Source organism: Lontra canadensis, unplaced genomic scaffold (genome assembly GCF_010015895.1).
Source record: "Lontra canadensis isolate GAN:19392208 unplaced genomic scaffold, GSC_riverotter_1.0 scaffold152, whole genome shotgun sequence".
NCBI classification, from domain to species: Eukaryota; Metazoa; Chordata; class Mammalia; order Carnivora; family Mustelidae; genus Lontra; species Lontra canadensis.
Window position 1 is genome coordinate 1,524,970 of NW_022631146.1, and position 22,477 is coordinate 1,547,446.

General features: G+C 35.3%; 1 protein-coding gene across 1 annotated transcript; it reads left to right on the top strand.

The window, feature by feature from the left end:
* The first annotated feature begins 16,873 nt into the window (after window positions 1–16,873).
* Window positions 16,874–17,839, top strand: LOC116859256 (olfactory receptor 2T33-like). The gene has a single exon (XM_032844366.1). The coding sequence runs from the start codon at window positions 16,901–16,903 to the stop codon at window positions 17,837–17,839; it is 939 nt and encodes a 312-aa protein (XP_032700257.1). The 5' UTR covers window positions 16,874–16,900.
* The last annotated feature ends 4,638 nt before the right edge of the window (window positions 17,840–22,477 follow it).

A 22,477-nucleotide genomic window follows, 5' to 3' on the forward strand; every position in this document is an offset into this window, starting at 1 on the left:
TTTTTTTTTATGGGACCATTTTTAAATTTTTATTTTATTTTTTCAGTGTTTCAAGATTCATTGTTTATGCACCACACCCAGTGCTCCATGCAATCCGTGCCCTCCTTAATACCCACTATCAGGTTCACCCAACCCCTACCTCCCTCCCCTCCAAAACCCTCAGTTTGTTTCTCAGAGTCCACAGTCTCTCATGGTTCATCTCTCCCTCCAATTTCCCACAATTCACTTTTCCTTCCCTTCTCCTAATGTCCTCTGTGTTATTCCTTATGTTCCACAAGTAAGTGAAACCATATGATAATTGACTCTCTCTGATTGACTTATTTCACTCAGTTGTTCTAAACCAAAAACTAGGCCTGCCAAAAGAGGTTTTGAGCTCCTCATACCAGCGTACTCCTTGTGGGCGAATTCCAAACTGCCTTGTATCTTATACTGGAAGAAAACATTTTTTACTGAACTGGTCATTTTTGCTAGATTTTATTGGTACAAACAAATTACATGATCTACCTGTTCTGTTCCACAGGAATCAAACATTTAATGATCATATATATATATATATATATATATATATATATATATATATGTATCTCCTTCATTTTTACTTCAGATTGAGTGTACCTTTATCTCATGGAGCGTACCTTTAATTATTCTGTGCTTCCATATTCCCCTTTTCCTTTCAGGGATGCATTATTTGTTCCTCAGTTGTTCAGAGTGCTATTATAAGACACTTTCTGGTAAGTCCTTCTCAAGGAATTGTTTTTGGTCAAGGAACACTACCTAATCCAAGATCATGTTCCCTTCCTGGGGACAAACTGCAACCTATTAATGCTCCTGTGGAGGCACAAATGGGACCATTTTCGCCACAGCAGGACAACATAGAAGGAACATGTTGGAGCTCCTCCTGGGGCAGCTGAGAAGTTTGTTATAATTGCAACGCAGTTCAACATCTCCCTGTGTTTAGTTTTACTTCCTTCATTCTTAGAAACTTGTTCCTAAGAGCATTCTACAATAAGCCTCCTGCATACCAATCTCTGTATCAAAGTCTGTGTCCTAAGAATCATGAAGCATCTCCTATGGATGGTTAGCGTAACAACAGAATATTTATTTTGTTTGCTTCTCTCCTTCTGGCCTGTGGTTTCTTTGCTCTGCACTCTGGACAGGTCTGAGCACTTGTTAGATGGACTTTTCCACACAGTCTGTCCTTGTCATGTCTGGAAAGTAGTCCATCCTCACGTTTCTTCAGGGAGAGGGGTGGGAATTCTTCTTAAAATGAGGGCCTGGTTAAATATTTCTTCTGTTTTCTTTACATAGTTAATATTATATTATTATTATTTTACTTTTTATAACTTATTTTGTTTGAGTACAGTTGACATACAATGTTACATTAGTTTCAGTTGTACAACATATTTATTCAACTTCTTTATATGTTATGGGCTCACAAGTGCAGCTACCGTCTGTCATTATACAATGCTATCACAATATCTATATCTATATAATATATATTATGTATAATATATATAACATATTTATATTTATATATTTATATTTATATAAAACTTATGATGTACTTTATCCTGGCTAACTGAACATAATATTTAAAAAAGTTACAAATAGGAATATCTTTCAATCCAGTAATTTCACTAGTAGGTATTGACCCAAAGAAAATGAGAACACTAACATAACATAGTTTAGAAAAAGAGAGATAGAGAGAGAACACTAATTTTGTATTATTATTATTTTTATAATGTTATGTTAGTCACCATAAAATATATCATTAGATTTCATATAGTGTTCCAAGATTCATTATTTACATATATCATCCAGTGCTCCATGCAATAAGGTCCCTCCTTAATACCCATCACTAAGCAAACCCAACCCCTCACCCTTCCTTCTAAAACCCTCAGTTTGTTACTCAGAGTATACAGTCTATCATGGTTCATATCCCTCTCCAATCCCCCCACCTCATTTTCCCCTTCTTTCTCATAATGCCCTCCATATTATTCCTTATTTGCCACAAGTAAGTGAAATCATATGATAACTGAATTTCTCTGCTTGACTTATTTCACTCAGCATAATGTCCTCCAGTCCCATCCATGTTGATGCAAAAGTTGGGTATTCATCCTTTCTGATGGCTGAGTAATATTCCATTGAATATATGGACCACATGTTCCTTATCCATTTGTCTGTTGAAAGGCATCTCAGCTCTTTCCACAGTTTGGTTACTTCAGACATTGGTGCTGTGAATATTGGGGTGTTTATGGCCCTTCTTTCACTACATCTGTGTCTTTGGAGTAAATACCCAGTATTTTTTTTTTTTTTTGCACAGTATTTACTGTGCAATTGCCAGGTCATAGGTTAGCTCTATTTTAATTTTTTTGAGAAACTGCAATATTGCTTTAAAAAATGGCTGCACCAAATTGCATTCCCACCAAGAGTCTTAAGAAGGTTCTCCTTTCTCCACATCCTCTCCAACATTTGTTGTTTCTTGCCTTGTTAATTTTTGCCATTCTAACTGGTATAAGGTGGTATTTCAATGTGGTTTTGATTTGATTCGCTGGTGGCTAATGACGAAGAATGCTTTTTCTTGTGTCTGTTAGCCATTGCAACTGTTTTCTTTTGAGAAGTATCTGTTCACGTTTTCTACCCATTTTTAACTTGATTATTTGTTTTTTGGTGTTGAGTTTGAAAAGTTCCTTATAGATCTTGAAGAACATTAATTTTAAAAGATACATGTACCCATATGTTTATTTTGGCATTATTTACAGTGACCAAGATATGGAAGCCACCTAAGTGTCTATCAATAGACAAATGAATAATAAAGGTGTGATTTTTTATAATATGTCTACATATTTAAAAATAATCCTAAGTTGATCTCAATTCAGATACCAAGGTGCACTGTAATTTCAGTTTCCTGGTGGAGTTTGGAGTGGTATGTCCACCTTCTTTTTGACATGGAGTTTCTCTGATTTTTATTCTCATGGTGCCTGAGAAACCACACACAGTATTTGACCTCTATTACACAAAGTCTGTTCAACATCCAAAAGCAGAAGAAGAACTAAAAATCTATCATGTCCTCTTTTTTAAACAAATAAAATAAAAATTATTATAGCTCACCTGGATTAAGCAATTAAAACATCCTACACTTGTACAGATATAAATTTTCTGATCAAATATGCTGTGTTGTTTAGGTTTTATATGTACATAGAAGTTAATGGATGTGTAATGTGATAGGTATACTTACAATTAGAAGAGTCAAGGTTGCAGAAGTCATAAAAATGAATCCAAAAGCCAAGGTTTGTCTGGAAACTGAACATATAAACTACAAATAATAAAATAATGAGAAAGCAGACCAGATGGAATCAAATTCCAAAGTGATTGCCACAGCAAATTCAATCTGCAGTAGCTGTTGTTTCTGTTATCATAGATGTATATGTGTATGTGTATATATATTATTATATTTATAAGAATATATTATGTACTTTAGGGGAACCTAGGTGGATCAGTGGGTTAGGCCTCTGCCTTCGGCTCAGGTCATGATCTCAGTGTTCTGGGATCAAGCCCTGCATTGGGCTCTCTGCTCAGCAGGAAGCCTGCACACCACCGCCTTTCTCTCTGCCTGTCTCTGCCTACTTGTGTTCTCTCTCTGTCAAATAAATTAATAAAATCTTAAAAAAGAGCCCTCCTTAATACCTACCGTCTATTTAGTGATCACACCACCAACTTCCCCTCCAGCTACCCTAACCTTGTTCTCTATAGAGAACCTTCCTCTTTTTTCACTCTATATTCATCTATTTTATTTCTTAAATTCCACGTGTGTATCTCATCATTTTTAACTTAAATGACTTTATGAATTATTATTATTATCATTGAGTTAGCAAAAAACATAGTACATCATTAGCATTCCATCATTTTAATTACTCTGTATGACAAAAACTTGTCTTTTGACAAAAAAACTCTTGACTCTTTCCTCCTTATCAAAATATAAGTAATGCCTGACTCAGTTCTTTATTGTATATTTAAATCACCCTCCCTTTTCAAGATCACTTATGTACATTTTACTTTTCCTTTTAAATAATTCTTTCTTATTCTAATGAATTACAGCTTTCTGAAAGTGGAAAGAATATTTAAGTTTTCAAAATTTCTAAAATTGTTTAAAATTAAGCACTGTTGGCTTCCAAAAAGTCAGACATATGGAACACTAGCATATTTATAAGAAAGCTTTTTAGCAAAAGATGTCAAGAGGCTCTGCCCCTTAACAGGTCATGTAGACACTGATATGAGCAAGTTTGATGTCGCCAGAATAGAAGAGGTGTTTCAGGGTGCTGCGGCTCAAGGGGATGAGATTCAGCCTGTTGAGAGCCATCATTTTTATGTGAGTAGATCATACTAATCTCTTAATATTTAGTAACTTGCTTATGAATTTTGAGCTCCTGAAAATCTGCAGCAATACTATGCACTCTATACAGTTTTACATGTAAAATGTACTCTATTATCCATCCTACAATATGAATAACTAAAATAAATGCTAACCAAATTCGATTAAAACTCTTACACTAGCCTGTGAATTTGATCGAATAAATGATTTAGCTGTTACTATTTTATTTTGTACATAAAGGACTGATTAATCTTTTCAGTATCCTTGGGGAGATTTAGCATTTTAATACTAAGTGAGAATGACAGGGGTCAAAAAAATATAGAAAGGAAAATTATAGACACTATCCTAAATATTATATGATTTTAAGTAAAAGGAGAGGATATACTTGTGTCTTATAATAATATTGCAGAAAAGATGACTTTGTGATTTAAAGATAGTGCAATTTCAGAATTCTAAATGGAATATTATGGAAACAGAAGGAATGACAAACAATTTCTAATGTTCCCATGCCATAGTAAAGATGAACAAGAAAATACTTATGTTTCAAAGTATTAAATTTTCATATTGCCACACTAGTCAATGTTAAGTTCTCATTATTCTATTTAATAACAGTGTAGATATTTTATTTGCAATGCAAGTTAGTTTAACTACACATTGTATCCATAGTAAATTTTGTTAGAGAGTCTCCTTTAGAATCTTGTTTGTATAGGTTAAAAACATTTCATTTAGTTGCAAATAATTTCACCTGTGCAGTATGAAAGATACGGTTTTCAGTTAAACAAATGATTCTATATTATCACATCTTAGGAAAATATAAACAAGTACACTCAGTTTATTTGACACATTTAGTTGATTTTTCCATTAAATAATCTAACTCCAATGAGCACTCTAACTAGTTAATAAGATTATGATGACTGTTTTCATCTAAAAAAAAGTGCATAGTTATCTCTGACATCCCTTGAAAAGTTAAGAGTTTATTATTTCATATTTAAGAATACACTTAACCACAAGTAGGAACATCATAATAATAAAATGCATTTTAACTTGGAAATTCATGAAAGTTATAATTACTATCTAAAAGCATGTGCACTTATATTATATGATGTAAGCTAAAATTTAGTGTAAATTATTGTATATTATGGTATATATATATGCTTACCTAATCAAAAGAACCAATAATGAGCATCTATTACCAAAAAATTCCATTAAATAGTTATTTAAGTATACAATTGGAGCAGAGGTTACAGAAATGTCCATAGATGGAATGAGTTAATATGTAAAATGTAGTATAGGTATACAAAGGAATATTATTCAACCTTAAAATGGAAGAATATTCTGACAAATGTTGCAGTATGGATGAACATTGAAGATATTGTGTTGTATGACATAAGTCAATCACAGAGACACACACATACACACTTACACTATTGTATGACTCCACTTATCAAATGTACCTATATTAGTCAAATATACAAAGACAGAAAATAGAATGGTGCTTTCCAGGGGCTGGGGGGAAAAGGATAGGTATTTATTATATACTGGATACAAGAATTTCAGTTTGAGAATATGAAAACTGTCCTGTGATTAGTATTGTAATGATTGTAGAACACTGTAAAAATCTTGATGCTACTGTACTGATAGTACAAGCAAAATAGGTAAGATAGTAGCAAAAAGATAAGAAACTTGTCCAACACCCTATGGTTACAAAGTTACCTATTGATTTTTAAATAGGTTTAAAATTATGTCTATCTTCAACAATAGGGGGATGAAAGGAGTGGAAAATAAGAAGCCCACGGGTCAAAGAAATAATGTAGGAAGGGTTTTGAGGTTTCAGGAAAGTGATACTGAACACTATTATTAGAGAGTTCATTTACGTACTAGGGGTACAGACTGCATTTTAGAGATATGAGAATGTGCAGATCATAGATTTTTCCCAAACGCAAAACACATTTGACAAGGAGTAAGTCTATTTTCATCATGACTAATTTTGAAACCAACAACTAAAAGTGTCAAGTAGAGAACTGTCAGGGCAGTAATGATGCTCAAGCAATGGAGTTAGGGAATGAGTAAGCCTTTTGCACAGCATTTCTCCATCCTGAATGGCATTAGAGGAAGGGATGACTGTGTAAAGTGGGAGTAAAGGGAACGCCCATGGAAGAGGTTGACTCCTGCTTTGTAACTTCATTGAATTACACCATATATTTGAGAAAGAACGAATATCCCCATGTCTCCAGCTATGATTTTGTTTATTAGATAAGCTAAAGAGATCAGAGATGAACATTGCTTTAAAAATTTAGATTCTCTTTGGACTGCAGAAGAAATTAATTTACTTCTCTGAGTGAATGAAGAATTAAGAATTTTTTGTTTTATCTTCTTTACTCAGTAACACTGTATTTCTGTGAATTTGAGGGGAAACTATCTCATTACACAAATTGCTTTTTCAGTGAAAGTCTTCATTTATTAATACAGTGCTGCACTGATGGAAATAGTCTAAGGTCCTTACTGATTTCAGTGTATAACTTAGTAAAGTTAACTAAATACATTAATAATTCCAAATTAAGTTATGCTTCCTTTTGCAGACTCAGTATTTTATTTTTATTTTATTTATTTATTTTATTATTTTTAGTATTATTATGGAAATGCTTTTTACTGCACAGATTCCCACAAAGAGTCCCTGACTCCCAGTTGTCCCCAGATTACACTTTGAGAATGTCTGATGTAGTTGATAGATAACATAGATATTTTATGCTTTTAAGAAACTTACAGATTTTATACTTATGTGCAGACATACCTATATTATGCTGGACCTGTTAAATTAGTTTCTACTTTTGTATGGAGAAAAATTATTGTTTAGGAATTCTCTATTTTCCTTATGGTTGTCAAGTACAAACTAAATTCAAAAGCCTGGTGGTGGGTATTATGGAGGGCAAGTATTGCATGGAGCACTGGGTGTGGTGCATAAACAATGAATCCTGGAACACTGAAAAGAAATTTAAAAAATAAATAAAAATGTAAAAAGTGGTACTGTTTTAACACCTTTCCTTTTTGATACATGGCATTCTTTTATTTAAGATTTTTTTTTAATTAATTTGGTATTCTTTTGTCTACCAAAAATTAACAAATAACATATTGTGACCACTCTAAAGAAATTTGCAATCTATTACAGGAGGGAAGGTGGGTGGGGGATGGTTTAAATGGGTGATTGGATTAAGGAGGGTACCTGCTCCGATGACAGCCAGCTGTTGCATGTAAGCAATGAATCAATAAATTCTACATCTAAAACTAATATTACACTGTAGGTTAACTAATGAAACTTAAATAAAAATTTGGAGAAATTATTTTTTAAGAAAAAATGTTTACCATCTAAAAGCAGGGACTATAAACACCTGTGTAGAATAAGATAAATGTTAAATAGTGGAACTAGTAATAAGCTGTCAAATATAGTGAAGCAAAACCAAAAAAAAAAAAGAATGCCAATACTCTTAAATCCTTGATTTATTCTGTGTTTTGTTGTTTTGCTTTGTTTTGTTTTGTTTACCAAGAATTGGGACTGTGGCTAGACTTTCTTAGACAATTTATTTTATTCTATTTTTTGTAAGAAAAAAGGTAATTATTTAATAAACATCATATATATGTCATATTTTGCTTTTTACCATATATATACATATATATATATGTTTACTATAAAGACTTAATTATTTTATAGAGAGAGCACAGTGCTAATAGAGGGGCAAAGGGAGAAAATAGCAAGCAGAGTCCCTGCTACGCACAGAGCTGGATACAGGGTTTGATCTCACAACCCCGAGATCATGACCTGGGCCAAAATCAAGCTTTGGAGGCCTAACTTTTTTTTTTATATTTTATTTATTTATTTGACAGAGAGAGATAGCAAGAGAGGAAACACAAGCAAGGGGAGTGAGGGAGAGAAGCAAAGCAGGCTTCCTGCTGAGCAGCGAGCCTGATGCTGGGCTGGATCCCAGGACACTGGGATCATGACCCAAGCTGAAGGCAGATGCTGAAGACCCAGCTGAGCTACCCAGGCGCCCCTTGAATGCCTAACTTACTGAGCCAGACTGGAGCCTCATAAAATGTTCTATTTTATTTTATTTACTTGTTTTTGTTCTTCTGAGTGGCATGTCCTATTTTTTATTTATTTTATTTATTTTTATTATGATCAGTTTGTCATATCATTAGTTTTTGATGTAGTGTTCAACGATTCATTAGTTGCCTATAACATCCAGTGGTCAACACAACACATGCTCTATCCAATATGCACCACCTGGCAACCCCATCCCCCCAAATTCCTCCCCACTGAAACCCTCAGGTTGTTTCCCAGAGTCCACAGTTTCTCATGGTTTGCCTCCTTCTCTGATTCCTTCCCATTCAGTTTTCCCTCCATTCCCCTGTGGTCTTCTATGCTTTCCTTTCTGTTCCACATTTGAGTGAACCCATATGATAACTGTCTTTCTATGTTTAATTTATTTCACTTGAACATAACCTCCTCCAGTTCCATCCACATTTATGCAAATGGTGAGTATTCATCATTTCTGAAGGCTCAGTAATATTCCATTGTATATATGGACCACTTTTTCTTCATCCATTCATCTGTTGAAGGGGGTCTTGGGTCTTTCCACAACTGGGCTATTGTGGTCATTGCTTCTATGAACATTGGGGTGCTTGTGCCCTTTTATTTTTTTTGTTACATCTGTATCTTTATGATAGATGCATAGTGGTACAATTGCTGGGTCATAGTGTAGGTCTATTTTTAAATTCTTGAGGAATATCAATACCATTTTCCAGAGTAGCTCTACCAGCTTAAATTGCCACAAATACTTTAAGAGGTCTCCCCTTTCTCCACATCCTCACCAACACTTGTTGTTTCTTGACTTGTTGATTTTTGCCATTCTAACTGGCGCAAGCTGGTATCTCATGGTTTTGCATTTTTTACTCTTTTCTATGTTATTCACCATACAGTACATCATTAGTTTTTGATATAGTGTTCCAAGATTCACTGTTTACATATAACACCCAGTGCTCCATGCAATACGTATCCTCCTTAATACCCATCACCAGGGCAACACATCCCCTTTCCCCCAAAACCTCAATTTGGTTCTCAGATTCCAGTCTCTCATGGTTCATCTCCCCTCTCCGATTTTCCTCCCTTCACTTTTCTCTTCCTTTTCCTAATGTCCTTCATGTTATTCCTTATGTTCCATAAGTGAGTGAAAACAAAATTGACTTTCTCTTCTTGACTTATTTGACTCAGCATAATCTCCAGCCCCATCCATGTTGATGCAAAAGTTGGGTATTCATCCTTTCTGATGGCCGAGTAATATTGCATTGTACATGTGGACCACATTTTCTTTATTTATTCATCTGTTGAAGGGCATCTTGTCTCTTTCCACAGTTTGGCTATTGTGAACATTGCTGCCATGAACACTGGGATACATATAGCCCTTCTTCTCACTGCATATATATCTTTGGAGTAAATACCCGATAGTGCAATTGTTAGGTCATAGGGTCACTCTACTTTTTTTGTTTTTTTTGAGGAATCTCCATACTATTTTCCAAAGTGGCTGCACCAACTTGCATTCCCACCAATAGTGTAAGAGGGTTCCCCTTTCTCCACATCCTCTTCAACACTTGTTCCCTTTCTTATTAATTTTGGCCATTGTAACTGGTGTAAAGTGGTATCTCAATGTGGTTTTGATATGAATTTCCCTGATGGCTAATGATGATGAACACTTTTTCATGTGTCTGTTAGCCATTTGTATCTCGTCAATGGAGAAGTGTTTGTTCATGTGTTCTTCCCAGTTCTTGACTGGATTATTTGTTTTTTGGGTGTTGAGTTTGAGTAGTTATTTATAGATCTTGTATATAAGGCCTTTTTCTGTAGCGTCATTTGTGAAAATCTTCTCCCATTCTGTGAATTGCCTTTAGATTTGTTAACTGATTTCTTCACTCTGAAAAAGTCTTTTATCTTCATGAGGATTCAAAAATTCATTTTTACTTTTCTTTCCCTTGCCTTTGGAGATGTTTCCTGAAAGAAATCGTTACAGCTGATGTGGAAGAAATTATTATCAATGTTCTCTAGAATTTTGGTGGATTCTTGTCTCACATTGAGATGTTTCATCCATTTAGAGTTTATCTTTGTGTATGGTATAAAATAATGGCCCAGTTTCACTTTCTTGTGTGTAGCTGACCAATTTCCCCAGCACTATTTATTGAAGAGATTGTCTTTTTTGCATTGTATATTTTTTCCTGATTTGTCACAGATCAGCTGATGATAGAGTTGAGGATCTGTTTGTGGAGTCTCAATTCTCTTTCATTGATCTAAGTGTCTATTGTTGTACCAATAGCATACTATGTTGCTGATCAAAACTTGTAATTCAGCTTGAAGTCAGGCATTGTGATGCCACCAGCTTTGGTTTTCTTTTTCAACATTCCTCTGGCTATTCAGGGTCTTTTCTCATTCCACACAAATTTTAGGATTTTTTTTCCCAACTCTGAATAAAGTTGATGGAATTTTGATAAGGATTGCATTGAATGTGCAGACGCTCTGGGAAGATTCATTTTCCCAATGTTTACTCCACCAAAACATGATTATGTCATCACTTTGTGTCTTCCTCAATTTCTTTCATAAATTTTCTCTAGCTTCTAGAGTGCAGATCCTTTGGTTAGATTTATTCCCAGGTATCTTTTGATTGTTGGTGCAATTGTAAATGAGATCAATATCTTATTTTCTCTTTCTTCAGTCACATTGTTAGTATATAAAAGTGAAACTGATTTATGTGCATTGATTTTATATCCTGCAAGATTGCTGAATTATTGTATGAGTTCTGATTATTGTTTGTGGAGACTTCTGGGTTTTCCACAGAAAGTATCATGCCATCTCTGAAGAGAGAGTTTGGTTCATTCTTTGCCAATTTGAATGTCTTTATTTCTTTCTGTTGAGACTTCTAGTACTATTTTGAACAGTAATGGTGAAAGTGGATATCCCTGTCATATTCCTGACCTTAAGGGAAAACTCTCAACTTTTCCCTATTAAAAATGATATTTAATCTGGGCTTTTCATAGATTTTTTTTTTTAAATGATATTGGGAACATTCCCTCTACCATTTACACTCGGAAGTGTTTTAATCAGGAAAGGAAGCTGTATTTTGTCAAATGCTTTTTTGGCATCATTTGAGAGGATTGTATGGTTCTTGTCTTTTGTCTTATTAATCTGTTCTATCACATTGATTTGTGAATGTTGAACAACCCTTGCATCCCAGGAATAAGTCCTAATTTGTCGTGATGGATAATCTTTTTAATGTACTACTGGATCCTTTTTTTTTTTTTTTTCAATTTCTTTTCAACGTAACAGAATTCATTGTTTTTGCACCACACCCAGTGCTCCATGCAATACATGCCCTCCTTAATACCCACCACCTGGCTGGATCCTATTGAGTAGGATCTTTTGAGTATTCTGGCATCCATGTTCATCAGGGATATGGGTCTGTAATTTTCCTTTCTATTGGGGTTTTTGCCTGGTTTTGGGATCAGGGTGATGCTGGCCTCCTAGAATGAGTTTTGAAGTTTTCCTTCTGTTTCTTTTTTTCTTTTTTTTTTCTTTCTTTTTTTTTTTTTTTTTTTTTGAAACAGCTACAGTAGAATAGGTATGATTTATTACTTGGATTCTTGGAAGAATTCCCCTAGGAAGCCAGTTGGTCCTGGACTCTTGTTTTTGGGGAGGTTTTGAATTAATGATTCAATTTCATTACTGATTATTGGTCTATTCAGATTGTCTATTTCTTCCTCTTTCAGTCTTGGTAGTTATAAGTTTCTAGGAAGGCATCCATTTCTTCAGGTTGCTTAATTTATTGGCATATAGTTGGTGGAAATTATTTTTTTTGTGGTAATTATTTCTAATAATTGTTTCTATTCCCTTGGTGTTAGTCATGAGCTCTCTCATTTCATTCAATATTTTATTAATTTGGGTTCTTTCTCTCTCTCTTTTTTTTTTTTTTTTTGGATATATTTGGTCAGTGGCTTATCAATCTTATCAGTTCTTTCAAAGAACCAGCTTCTAGTTTTGTTGATCTGTTCTACTGTTTTTCTGGTTTCTATTTCATTGATCTCTGCTCCAGTCCTTACTCCTGCTTGGTTTAGGTTTTCTTTGCTCTTCTTTATCCATATCCTTTAGGTGTAAGTTTAGCTTGTGCATTTGGGATTTTTTTCTTTTTTGAGAGAGGCCTGGATGGCCATCTATTTCCCTCTTACTACTTTTGAGTTTTCATTTCATCAGTTTCCATGAACTGTTTAAGTTCTTCTTTAATTTCCTGGTTGACCTAATTATTCTTTAGCAGAATGTGCTTTAAAGTCCAAGTGTTTGAATTCCTCCCAAATTTTTTTCTTGTGATTGAGCCAGTTTCAAAGAATTCTGATCTTATAACATGCAAGAGATAATCTCAGTCTTCTGGTATCGGCTAAGACTTGATTTGTGATCCAGTATGTTGTGTATTCTTCAGCAAGTTCCATGTGCAAGTGAGAAGAATGGGTATTCTGGTGTTTTAGGGTGAAATGTTCTCTATATATCTACAAAGACCATCTGTCCAATGTGTCATTTAAAGCTCTTGTTTTCTTCATTGATCTTCTACTTAGAAGATCTGTCAATTGCTGAGAGAAGAGTGTTGAGGTCTTCTATTAATGTAGTATTATGAATATGATTCTTTATTTTCATTAACAGCCAGTTTATGTAGTTAGCTGCTCCTATGGTGGGGCATAGATATTTACAATTATTAGATTTTCTTTTTGGATAGACCACTTAAGTATGATAGTGTGTCCCTCTACATCTCTTGCTGCAGTATTTGGTTTAAAATCTAACTTTTCTGTTATGAGAATTATTACCCCAACATTTTTTTGAGGGACACTACCATGATAAATCGTTCTCCATCCTCTCACTTTCAATCTGCAGGTATCCTTAGGTTCAAAATGGATCTCCTGTAGACAGCATATAGATGAGCCATGTCTTTTCATCCAATCTGAAACCTGGTGGCATTTCATGAGAGCATTTAGGCCATTGATGTTGAGAGTAACTATTGGGAGATATGAATTTACTGCCATCAGATTGTTTGTAATGTCCCTATCTCTATAGATGTAAAGTTCTCATCTATATTACTCTTGGGAGTCTTTCTTATTTTATAGAATCCCCCTTAATATTTCTGGCAAGACTGGATTGGTGGCAGATATTCTTTCCGTTTCTGCTGGTCCTGGAAGTGACTTGTTTCTCCATCTGTTCTGAATGATAGCCTTGCTAGATAAAGTATTCTTGGCTGCATGTTCTTCTCATTTAGTGTCAGGTTTCTGTGGACAGGTATGATGTTATTCTGATTTTCCTTTCTCTGTATTAAATCGCTTCACCCTTGGTGCTTTCAGGATAGCTACCTTGGCTCTAAGATTTGCAAGTTTTACTATTATATGCCATTGTCACGGCCAGCACGGCAAGAGGGAACAGGGTTGAAGGATAGGAGAATGAAGAAAGGGAACGTGGGGAACAGGAGGGACACAGGCGAACGTGTCAAGCAAGTGCCAAAGTTTATTTTGCAGAGTTCTGATTTATACCACACAGTAAGAGAATCACCTCCTGTACATCTGGTGCTAGTTTCTATTTTGGCCTGAGAATAGCTGGCCCTGCAGAGATATCAGACAGCCTCGACCTTCGTGGTTTAGACACTTAGGCCACAACTCAATATTCACAAAACACAGGAGCCTTATTAGCTTAGTCTTGAGACAGCAGCTGCAATGGCAACAAGCCAAACTTCACAAAGTTCTCATAACAATCACCAGAGAGACACGGTGGCACTCTAGAAATAGCTCGCCACCTGTGAAGGTCCTCAGTTGAAGAGGTTCCCAAGAACTGTTGCTCTATTGGGTTAACCCCTTCTAGGCACGAGACCCCCAACATGCCATGTGTTGGTCTATTTTTATTGATCTTGGGAGGGGTCTTCTCTGCTCTTTCTCTTTTCTCTGCTTGTTTCCTTCCCCATATTAGGTAAGTTCTCAGCTATGATTTGTTCAAATATACCTTCTAGTCCACTCTCTCCACCATTTTGAGAATCTGAATAATTCTGACATTGGAATGTTTCATGGTACCATTGATCTCTCTAAGTCTGTCTCATGGGCATCTAGCTACATATCCCTATCTTCCTCTGCTTCTTTCCTTTCTGTAAGTTTATTTTCTAGCTCACTGATCCATTATTCTTCCTCTTTTGCCTGGTTGCTTGAGTTTCCAGTTTAGACTGCATCCCTTTCATAGTATGTTTAATGTCAGCATGATTAGATCTCTTTTATGCCCTTAGAGATTCCATATTGTCACTAATGCTTTTCTTAAGCCTAGCTATTGAATTCATAATTGTTTCTTTTAATTCTATCTCTGACATCTTCCTTACATCCATATCCATTAGATTTTAGCAGAAGCCATCATCTCCAGTTCTTTTCTTTCTTGGTAGTTCTTCTTCCTAGTCATTCTGTTCAGGGATGATTGAGGGAATGTACAGCATCCAATATATCAACCACAACAAAAGCAAAATGCACCCTAGGAAAATCTGGAACAGCCAGAAGCCACAAGAAAAAAAAATGTAACACAAGAATGAAATTTATAAAATTTAAATATTAAGAAAATTAAAATTTAAAAAAAAAGATGATGTGAAGGGGTCTATAATCACTCATTGTGGACAATGTAGGGCATTTCAGTTTTTCCTGTGTGTATTTTGGTCTGTTTGTTAGAGGATATTACTTCCCAAAATTACAGGAGAAATAAAACTAGTATATATAAAGGTTAATATTAAATGGGGGAAAAAGGCTACAATGAAGCTTATATCTGAAAAAGTCAGAAGTGTGTAAAAGTACAATTTAAAAAAACTACTGTGAAATATAAGTTGATATATTAAACATCTAGTTGAAATGACAAAGAGATAAAAAGAAAAAAGCCTAGAAGCATAAGAGAAAGAATAAAAAGGAATAGAGAATTGTATCTGAATAATAAACAACCCATGAGGCAATGCTTAGAGCTCAATATATAATTTTCCATAGGTGTTTGGATTTTACAGTATTATGGGGTCCATAGGGTTGTGAGCCTCTTGTTCTTCCAGCCTGTGTTCTGGGGGAGAAGCCTGTGGTACTCTTTCTCAGACAACCCTGCTTGGGCAAATTTGCCCCGCCCCCTGTTGGGGGGATGAGCTCCATCAACTTGTCTTTTGAGCTTTTGTTCTCTACCAGCTCTTACTGCCACTTCTGAGGGTCAGAGAAAAAACGGCTTCACCCAAAACTTTGTCCCAGAGCAGAGAAATCGCAGCCTGCTCTCTTCACTAAATGCTCCAGGACAACCTCTATTTCTGTACGCACCACTGAAAACTGCAGCCTCCTCCAGTGCATGCCCACAGTGACTTTCTCAGCGATTGTCCTAGAGAACCTGGCATGCCCCTGCCCTTTGTAATTCTAAAACCATGAGCAGCCACAAGCTCCCAAGCATACAGGAAGCTCCTGGATTCTGTGCGAGCTCTTCTCTAGGGCAGTTTCCCAGGAGATATGGCTCTGCAAGATTTTGCCTGGTTCTTGACACAGGAGACTTCTGTGTTCTGGTGTTATATCACTTTCCAGGAACCAGCTTATCTGAAGCCCCCCGTCCTTTTCTGTCTATCTTCCAATATACCCCCACAGATTCATGACACTGCACATCTTACCTTGCAAAAAGTAGCCACTATTCTGCTGGTAGAAGTCCAGATATATATTCTTTTATCTTGGGCTGATTTTGTGGCTGTTCAGAATGATTTGGTAGATATCCAGCTAAATTCAGGGGAACAGTTGAAAGAGAGTCCCCTAACTTCTCTGCCATCTTCCCTGTCCAACCAGACTCAGTATTTTAGCTCTTAGACTTGAAAATGTAAATCTTTTTTGGAAAAATCAATGCCTTCCCGACATAAATGATATCAAGAAAGATGATCTCATTTTGATACTTTTTAAAATTCAAATTCAGTAAGTCAAAATGTAGTACACCAGTTTATAATAAATATTGCTTTGTTTTATATGTATAATTCTTGTATCAAGGACCTAATTTTTATATAGATAAACACATTGATGTAACTCAGCTTCAAAGAATTTTAACTATGCATGATACAAGACAAGACACTAACATAAATTACAAATTATGTGAATACTGTCCTTTTTTTCACTTATGTTGGTATCATGTGGTACAAAGACACAGTTATCATATTCTTGCAATGGATCAAAATATTTATTATCCTAATGAATCAATAATAAATATGGTGGTACTTATTTTGAAAACTTTGAAAGAGAATAATTTAGAAAAAGTTGAAATTAATTTTATGTCCAAGTCAATTATTTTAAATGGCAGATGAAAGATTTAAATAATATTTTATCATTATCAAGCATGTGCTTATCAATAAAAATGTATTTTAAATAGACCATTGCAAATGATAAAAACTGTTATTTCTTTCTTCATTTACAGTGTCACTCGTGTTTGAAATCATGAACATCTGGAACACCACCTCAGATTTCATTCTTCTAGGTCTCTTTAACCACACAAAAGCCCATCTGTTTCTCTTTGTGATGGTTCTGACAATTGCCTTCACCTCCCTCATGGGCAATGCACTCATGATTTTCCTGATTCAACAGGATATTCATCTCCACACGCCCATGTATTTCCTACTGAGCCAACTCTCCCTCATGGACATGATGCTGGTCTTTACCATTGTGCCCAAAATGGCAGCTAACTACTTGACTGGCAAGAAGTCCATCTCCCCTGCTGGCTGTGGGTTACAGATCTTCTTCCTCCTCACTTTCGGTGGGGGTGAGGGCTTCCTCTTAGCAGCCATGTCCTATGACCGCTATGTGGCTGTTTGCCACCCACTGAGATACCCCATTCTCATGAGCTGGAAATTATGCCTGAGAATGACTATGGGGTCTTGGTTCCTGGGGGCAGCTGATGGGTTCATGCAGGCTGCTGCTACCCTGAGCTTCCCATTTTGCAATGCACATGAAATCAATCATTTCTTCTGTGAGGCCCCTACTCTGGTGCGTTTGGCTTGTGCCGACACATTTGTTTTTGAGTATGTGATGTACAGCTGCTGTGTATTAATGCTCCTGGTCCCATTTTCTCTCATCCTGATTTCCTATAGCTTCATCTTAGCTGCGGTTCTCCAGATGCATTCTAGAGAAGCTCCCAAGAAGACATTTGCCACCTGTTCTTCTCACCTCTCTGTGGTGGGACTCTTTTATGGAGCTGCCATTTTTACCTATATGCAACCCAAATCTTACAGGTCAGCTAATAGTGATAAAGTGGTGTCAGCCTTCTATACGATCTTCACTCCTTTGTTGAACCCCCTCATCTACAGTATTAGGAACACTGAAGTCAAGGGAGTCCTGAGAAAGTGTATGGGTCAATGTGCTGCCTTAAGTCATGACTAAGATTACATTGATTTGCTCCTGATTTAAAGGCTGTATAAAGTGACTCTGTGGGATTTCCTAGAGAAAAGTTATATATGCGTTATATCTGTTACTATTTTACATTGAAATGCAGACAAACCTTCATAGTTTGGATATTTTCCTAGGTTGTCATCATCACATCCAAATGGGGATTGTTAAAATTTTGTTGATCACAGATCATTAAAATGTTTCTATACCACACCATACAGTAAGTATTTGTTGAAAGAATGAACTAAGTAGTCAAGTAATTTTCAACATCAGTTGTAGTTTCTTTTAAATTGTGGTATATCTTAAAACACTAGAACACTCAAAACTCATTGCTCAACCAATTTCAATAATGTGGACTTGTAACTTACCCACCAAATGGGCAATTTTTATATCCTGTGTCTTTTTCTCAACTTAGTATTTTCTTAAAGATTCTGCCATGATTTTACATTTATCATCAGTTTGTTCTTTTTTGTTCCTAAATAATATTCCCATCTCTGAATCTAACAGTTTTTGTTTACTTACCACTTTGAGGATGAACATGTGGGCTATTTTCAGTCTGGAACTATTATTATGAAAAAGATAGGTTTAACTTCCTTCTTGTGATCACATGTTTTAATTTCATTTGGTAGATGCATGACTAATTTTTAGTAAACAGTGCAATATATTTGTTCAATATTACATGCCTACCAGCAAGTCATGGTAGTACCCTTGCTCCAATTGGCAGCAATTGTGGGTAAAATCAACCTTTTTCATTTTAGCGACACTAGTATGGATATACTAACTCATTTTATTTTTATTGTGCATTTCCACGATGATTAGGGTTTCCAAGGACTTTTTCATTACCTCATTGTCTGTGTGCATATTTTCCTTTGTGAAAGATGAATTTTCATTTTTAGGGGGAAAAAAACAAACATGTAGATGCTTCCAATGCAAAAAAAAACTTGGTGGTTTTGTAGGAAACAGTATATGACATTCATAGGATTATTTGGAATTTTTTAAAAATAAAGTTATATTTGGGTTACTTGTTATTACATTTTTCTGACAAATCTGCTTTTATTCAATTGTCAAAGCTTACTTATTTCATTAAAAATAAGGTTTATGCAATCCTTCTCATCTTCAATGTCCATTGAGCTAGAATTATAAGTTTATTTGTTTGTTTTAATTATGCATCATCACATATTTCAATTCCAGTGGTGGTATCATGCCTTGAAAATCTCATATATTTTTCTCTAGTACGTAATTTTTGCCTAACGAAGGATAAAAAAATATAAGTGACAGAATTTAAGGATCTGGTGTTCATATATATATGTATATATACGGTAAATGATTATATACATATATATATGTATATATATATATTTTTTTTACATATATATGACTTTCACTGGTAAATGATTATATACCTACAATGATTTCTGGCCAAGAAATCTGACACCTTTAAAGAGTTTTTTTTTTTTTTCAAGGAAAATAACTATAAATATATAGATATTTAGGGTGCCTGGGTGGCTCAGTGGGTTAATCCTCTGCCTTCAGCTCAGGTCATGGCTCGTGGTCCTGTGATCAAGTCCTACATGGGGTTCTCTGCTCAGCTGGGAGCCACCTTCCTCCTCTCTCTCTCTCTACCTGTCTCTCTGCCTACTTGTGATCTCTCTGTCAAATAAATAAATAAAATTTTATATATATAGGTATATATAAAGATATATTAATAAATATCCATCTATATATCTTTAGATCTATAGATAAATAGATGGATATTTATTAATATATTTTTATATTTACAAATTTATATTTATGTGCCATTCAAAAATTTTAACAGTAAAATGCAGAATGTACTTTAAGACAATAGATTAAAATACGAAGTTTGGAAGCCAATTTTGTAATTTTTTTTTAAACAGCATTTTAGTCAGGAATTTATTCTGTATGTCACCTAAATAAGAAAAAGGAGTAATCAAAACAAAATAATATCAGGGAGGATGGAAAGTTCCAGTTTTGCAGGTTCCTTCAATATTTTGGAAATGAAATCTACAGAGTTAAGAAGCCTGGTGGTGGGTATTAAGGAGGGCAGGTACTGCATGGAGCACTGGATGCAATGCATAAACAATGAATCATGGAACAGTGAAATAATAAAATTAAATTAAAACAAACAGCAAACAAGAAGATCTAGTTGAATTTGTCTCAAACCTGAATGCCACACTTTAGCATTTCCAATTGAGCTCAAGAATTGATTGTATTTTAAACCTTGTCTGTTCCTCTAAACATAGTTGTACCTTGATCCGAAGTTAATTTCATTAAATATTGTATTAATATAGTCACATTCAGATATATAAAGTGAATTACTTAAACTGGCATTGAAATGGAGTAAAAATAGTTTAACATCATAAGATATAAGTAACAACAATAAGGATAAACATAAAATGTCTTTCATTCATTAATTATGTTGGGAATTTTGTTTAACATTTCACTTCCATATTCTCAGTTTAATGATTACCATGATTACCATAAGTCAGATGTACATTCAGTGTTCTCACTTTTTGAAAAATGTAGACAGGTATATTTGGGCAAAAATCATGGTTCCCCTCCACACAGATCTGAATTGAGTTATCTGATTTTAAGCAGCTTGCAGTTAGGAAAGGGCAGTTGTGAAAGTAGGGCTAGATACTCACAGCACCCCTCATACACAAATAACACACAAACCTATATGACTTAACCATCCTTTCTCTTCTTAAAGAACAAGATGTTGCCAATGAGTCCCCTTTGTTTGGTTAAATAAGTAAAAATATCTAGGAAAAATGGTCTTTACATTAGGATATGAATTCTGACACCAGAACTTCAGGGCTTGAACCCTTGGTTAATCCAGATAACCTGGGCATGTTGTCTAATATTGTGGGAACCACACAGATCTTCAATGACAAATAATTAACAACTGTAAAATGTTAATCAATGCTAGATGCTTAAAGTCTTGTCCGATATTCAAAAATACTCACTAATGTGTAGCAGTAATAATAATTATGTGTAAGGTCAGTAAATTAACTGAATGTTTTGGTACACTTACTGTCATATTTAGTTTATTTGGTTATCATTTAGTTGACTTATGAACCTATCAAGAATAAAAATAGCATAATCGCTTAGATAACCGAGCCCCTGTTTTTATATATCTCTCTGTAGTAGGCTGTGCGTGGGATAAGTAGATTCATTCATTGACTCCACAAACATCCGGAAGATTCTCAGTGCTGCAGTAAGTGAGGTCAGCCTAGTGGCCTTCACTAAAGCTGATATCTAATGTAAGAGGCAGGCCATACATTGTTCCTTTAAGAGACAATGTACTCTCAGGCCCTGAAGATGGGAATAAAATATTCTAAGAACAGAGAGTATAATGGGATTTGAAATGCAGGACTTTTTCTTCTTTAACAATTGTTTCATCTCACTTTCTTTAATCAATCTGAAATAGGCATTTTCCTTCTCTCTCTGACACCAGGATTTTTCCGCTGTACCCTGAGGAATTCCTGTCTGTCTCAGTAGCCCCATCCCACTCCACACAATTTCCTCATATTCCCTTCAATTCCCTCCCCAGCTGTGCTCTGGGGACATGGCAGCCCATATCATCCATTAAAGGATGGGTATTTTCTCCCCCAGAAGCTGCATGACACAGTGCTCCTAGGTAGCAGGTGTCTTCCCTGTTTTTCCTTGGTCCTCCCAAACTATTTATCCCATTCCCCTCTGCAAAACCTCAGTTACTTTGGAGAAAATTCCTGGATTTGGGCATATACCAATGGCTCTCATTTAATCTGGCTTAAGTGACACTGAAGGAGACCCCTGGATATTCTCAGCAATTGATAGGCACCAATGAGCAGGGCCTTTTGGGTAGTCTCGGGAGTCAGTGACCCCAGTATGTTCAATGTGAAATATTTATTCGACAGTGTTCTGTTTTGGGTGTTGTGAAGTTAATAAAGTTTAATAAGGTGAGAGAAGTGGACCCTGGGAGACACTAGGGAATAGGTCAGGGATAGATGAGTAGATAGATGAGTAAGTAATGTTCAGGTGCAGAGGACAAATATAAACTGAAACAGCAAAGCAGTGCATCAAACAGGAGGCACCAACAGAGCTGTCTGTTCAGAGCAAGAGATAGAAGCAAGTAAGAATGGTAAAGAGAACATGGAAGTCTCCAGGGAAGAATATTTTTACATGAGCCCTTAGATATTGGAAGATTTCTTCTGCTTAGCATAATAAATTCTAGCTCAATCCATGTCTTTGCACATAGCTGAGTAATAGTCTATTGTTTATATATGTACCACATATTTTTTTTTTTATCTATTTATCAGTGGACATTTTAGCTCTTTCCATAGTTTGGCTGTTGTTGATAATTATCCTATTAACATTGTGGTTCAGGTGCCCAAGCTGAATTAAGTCAGTCAAAGACAAATACCATATGATTTCATTCATATGTGAGCTTTAAGAAACAAAACAGATTAACATAGAAGAGGAAAGCATAGGGAGGTAAACCATGAAATACTCTTAAATATAGAGAATAAACTGAGGGTTGATGGAAGGAGGTCGGGAGGAAATTGGTCAAATTGGTCATGGGTATTAAGGAAGGTACTTACTGTGATGAGCACTGGGTATTGCATGTAAGTG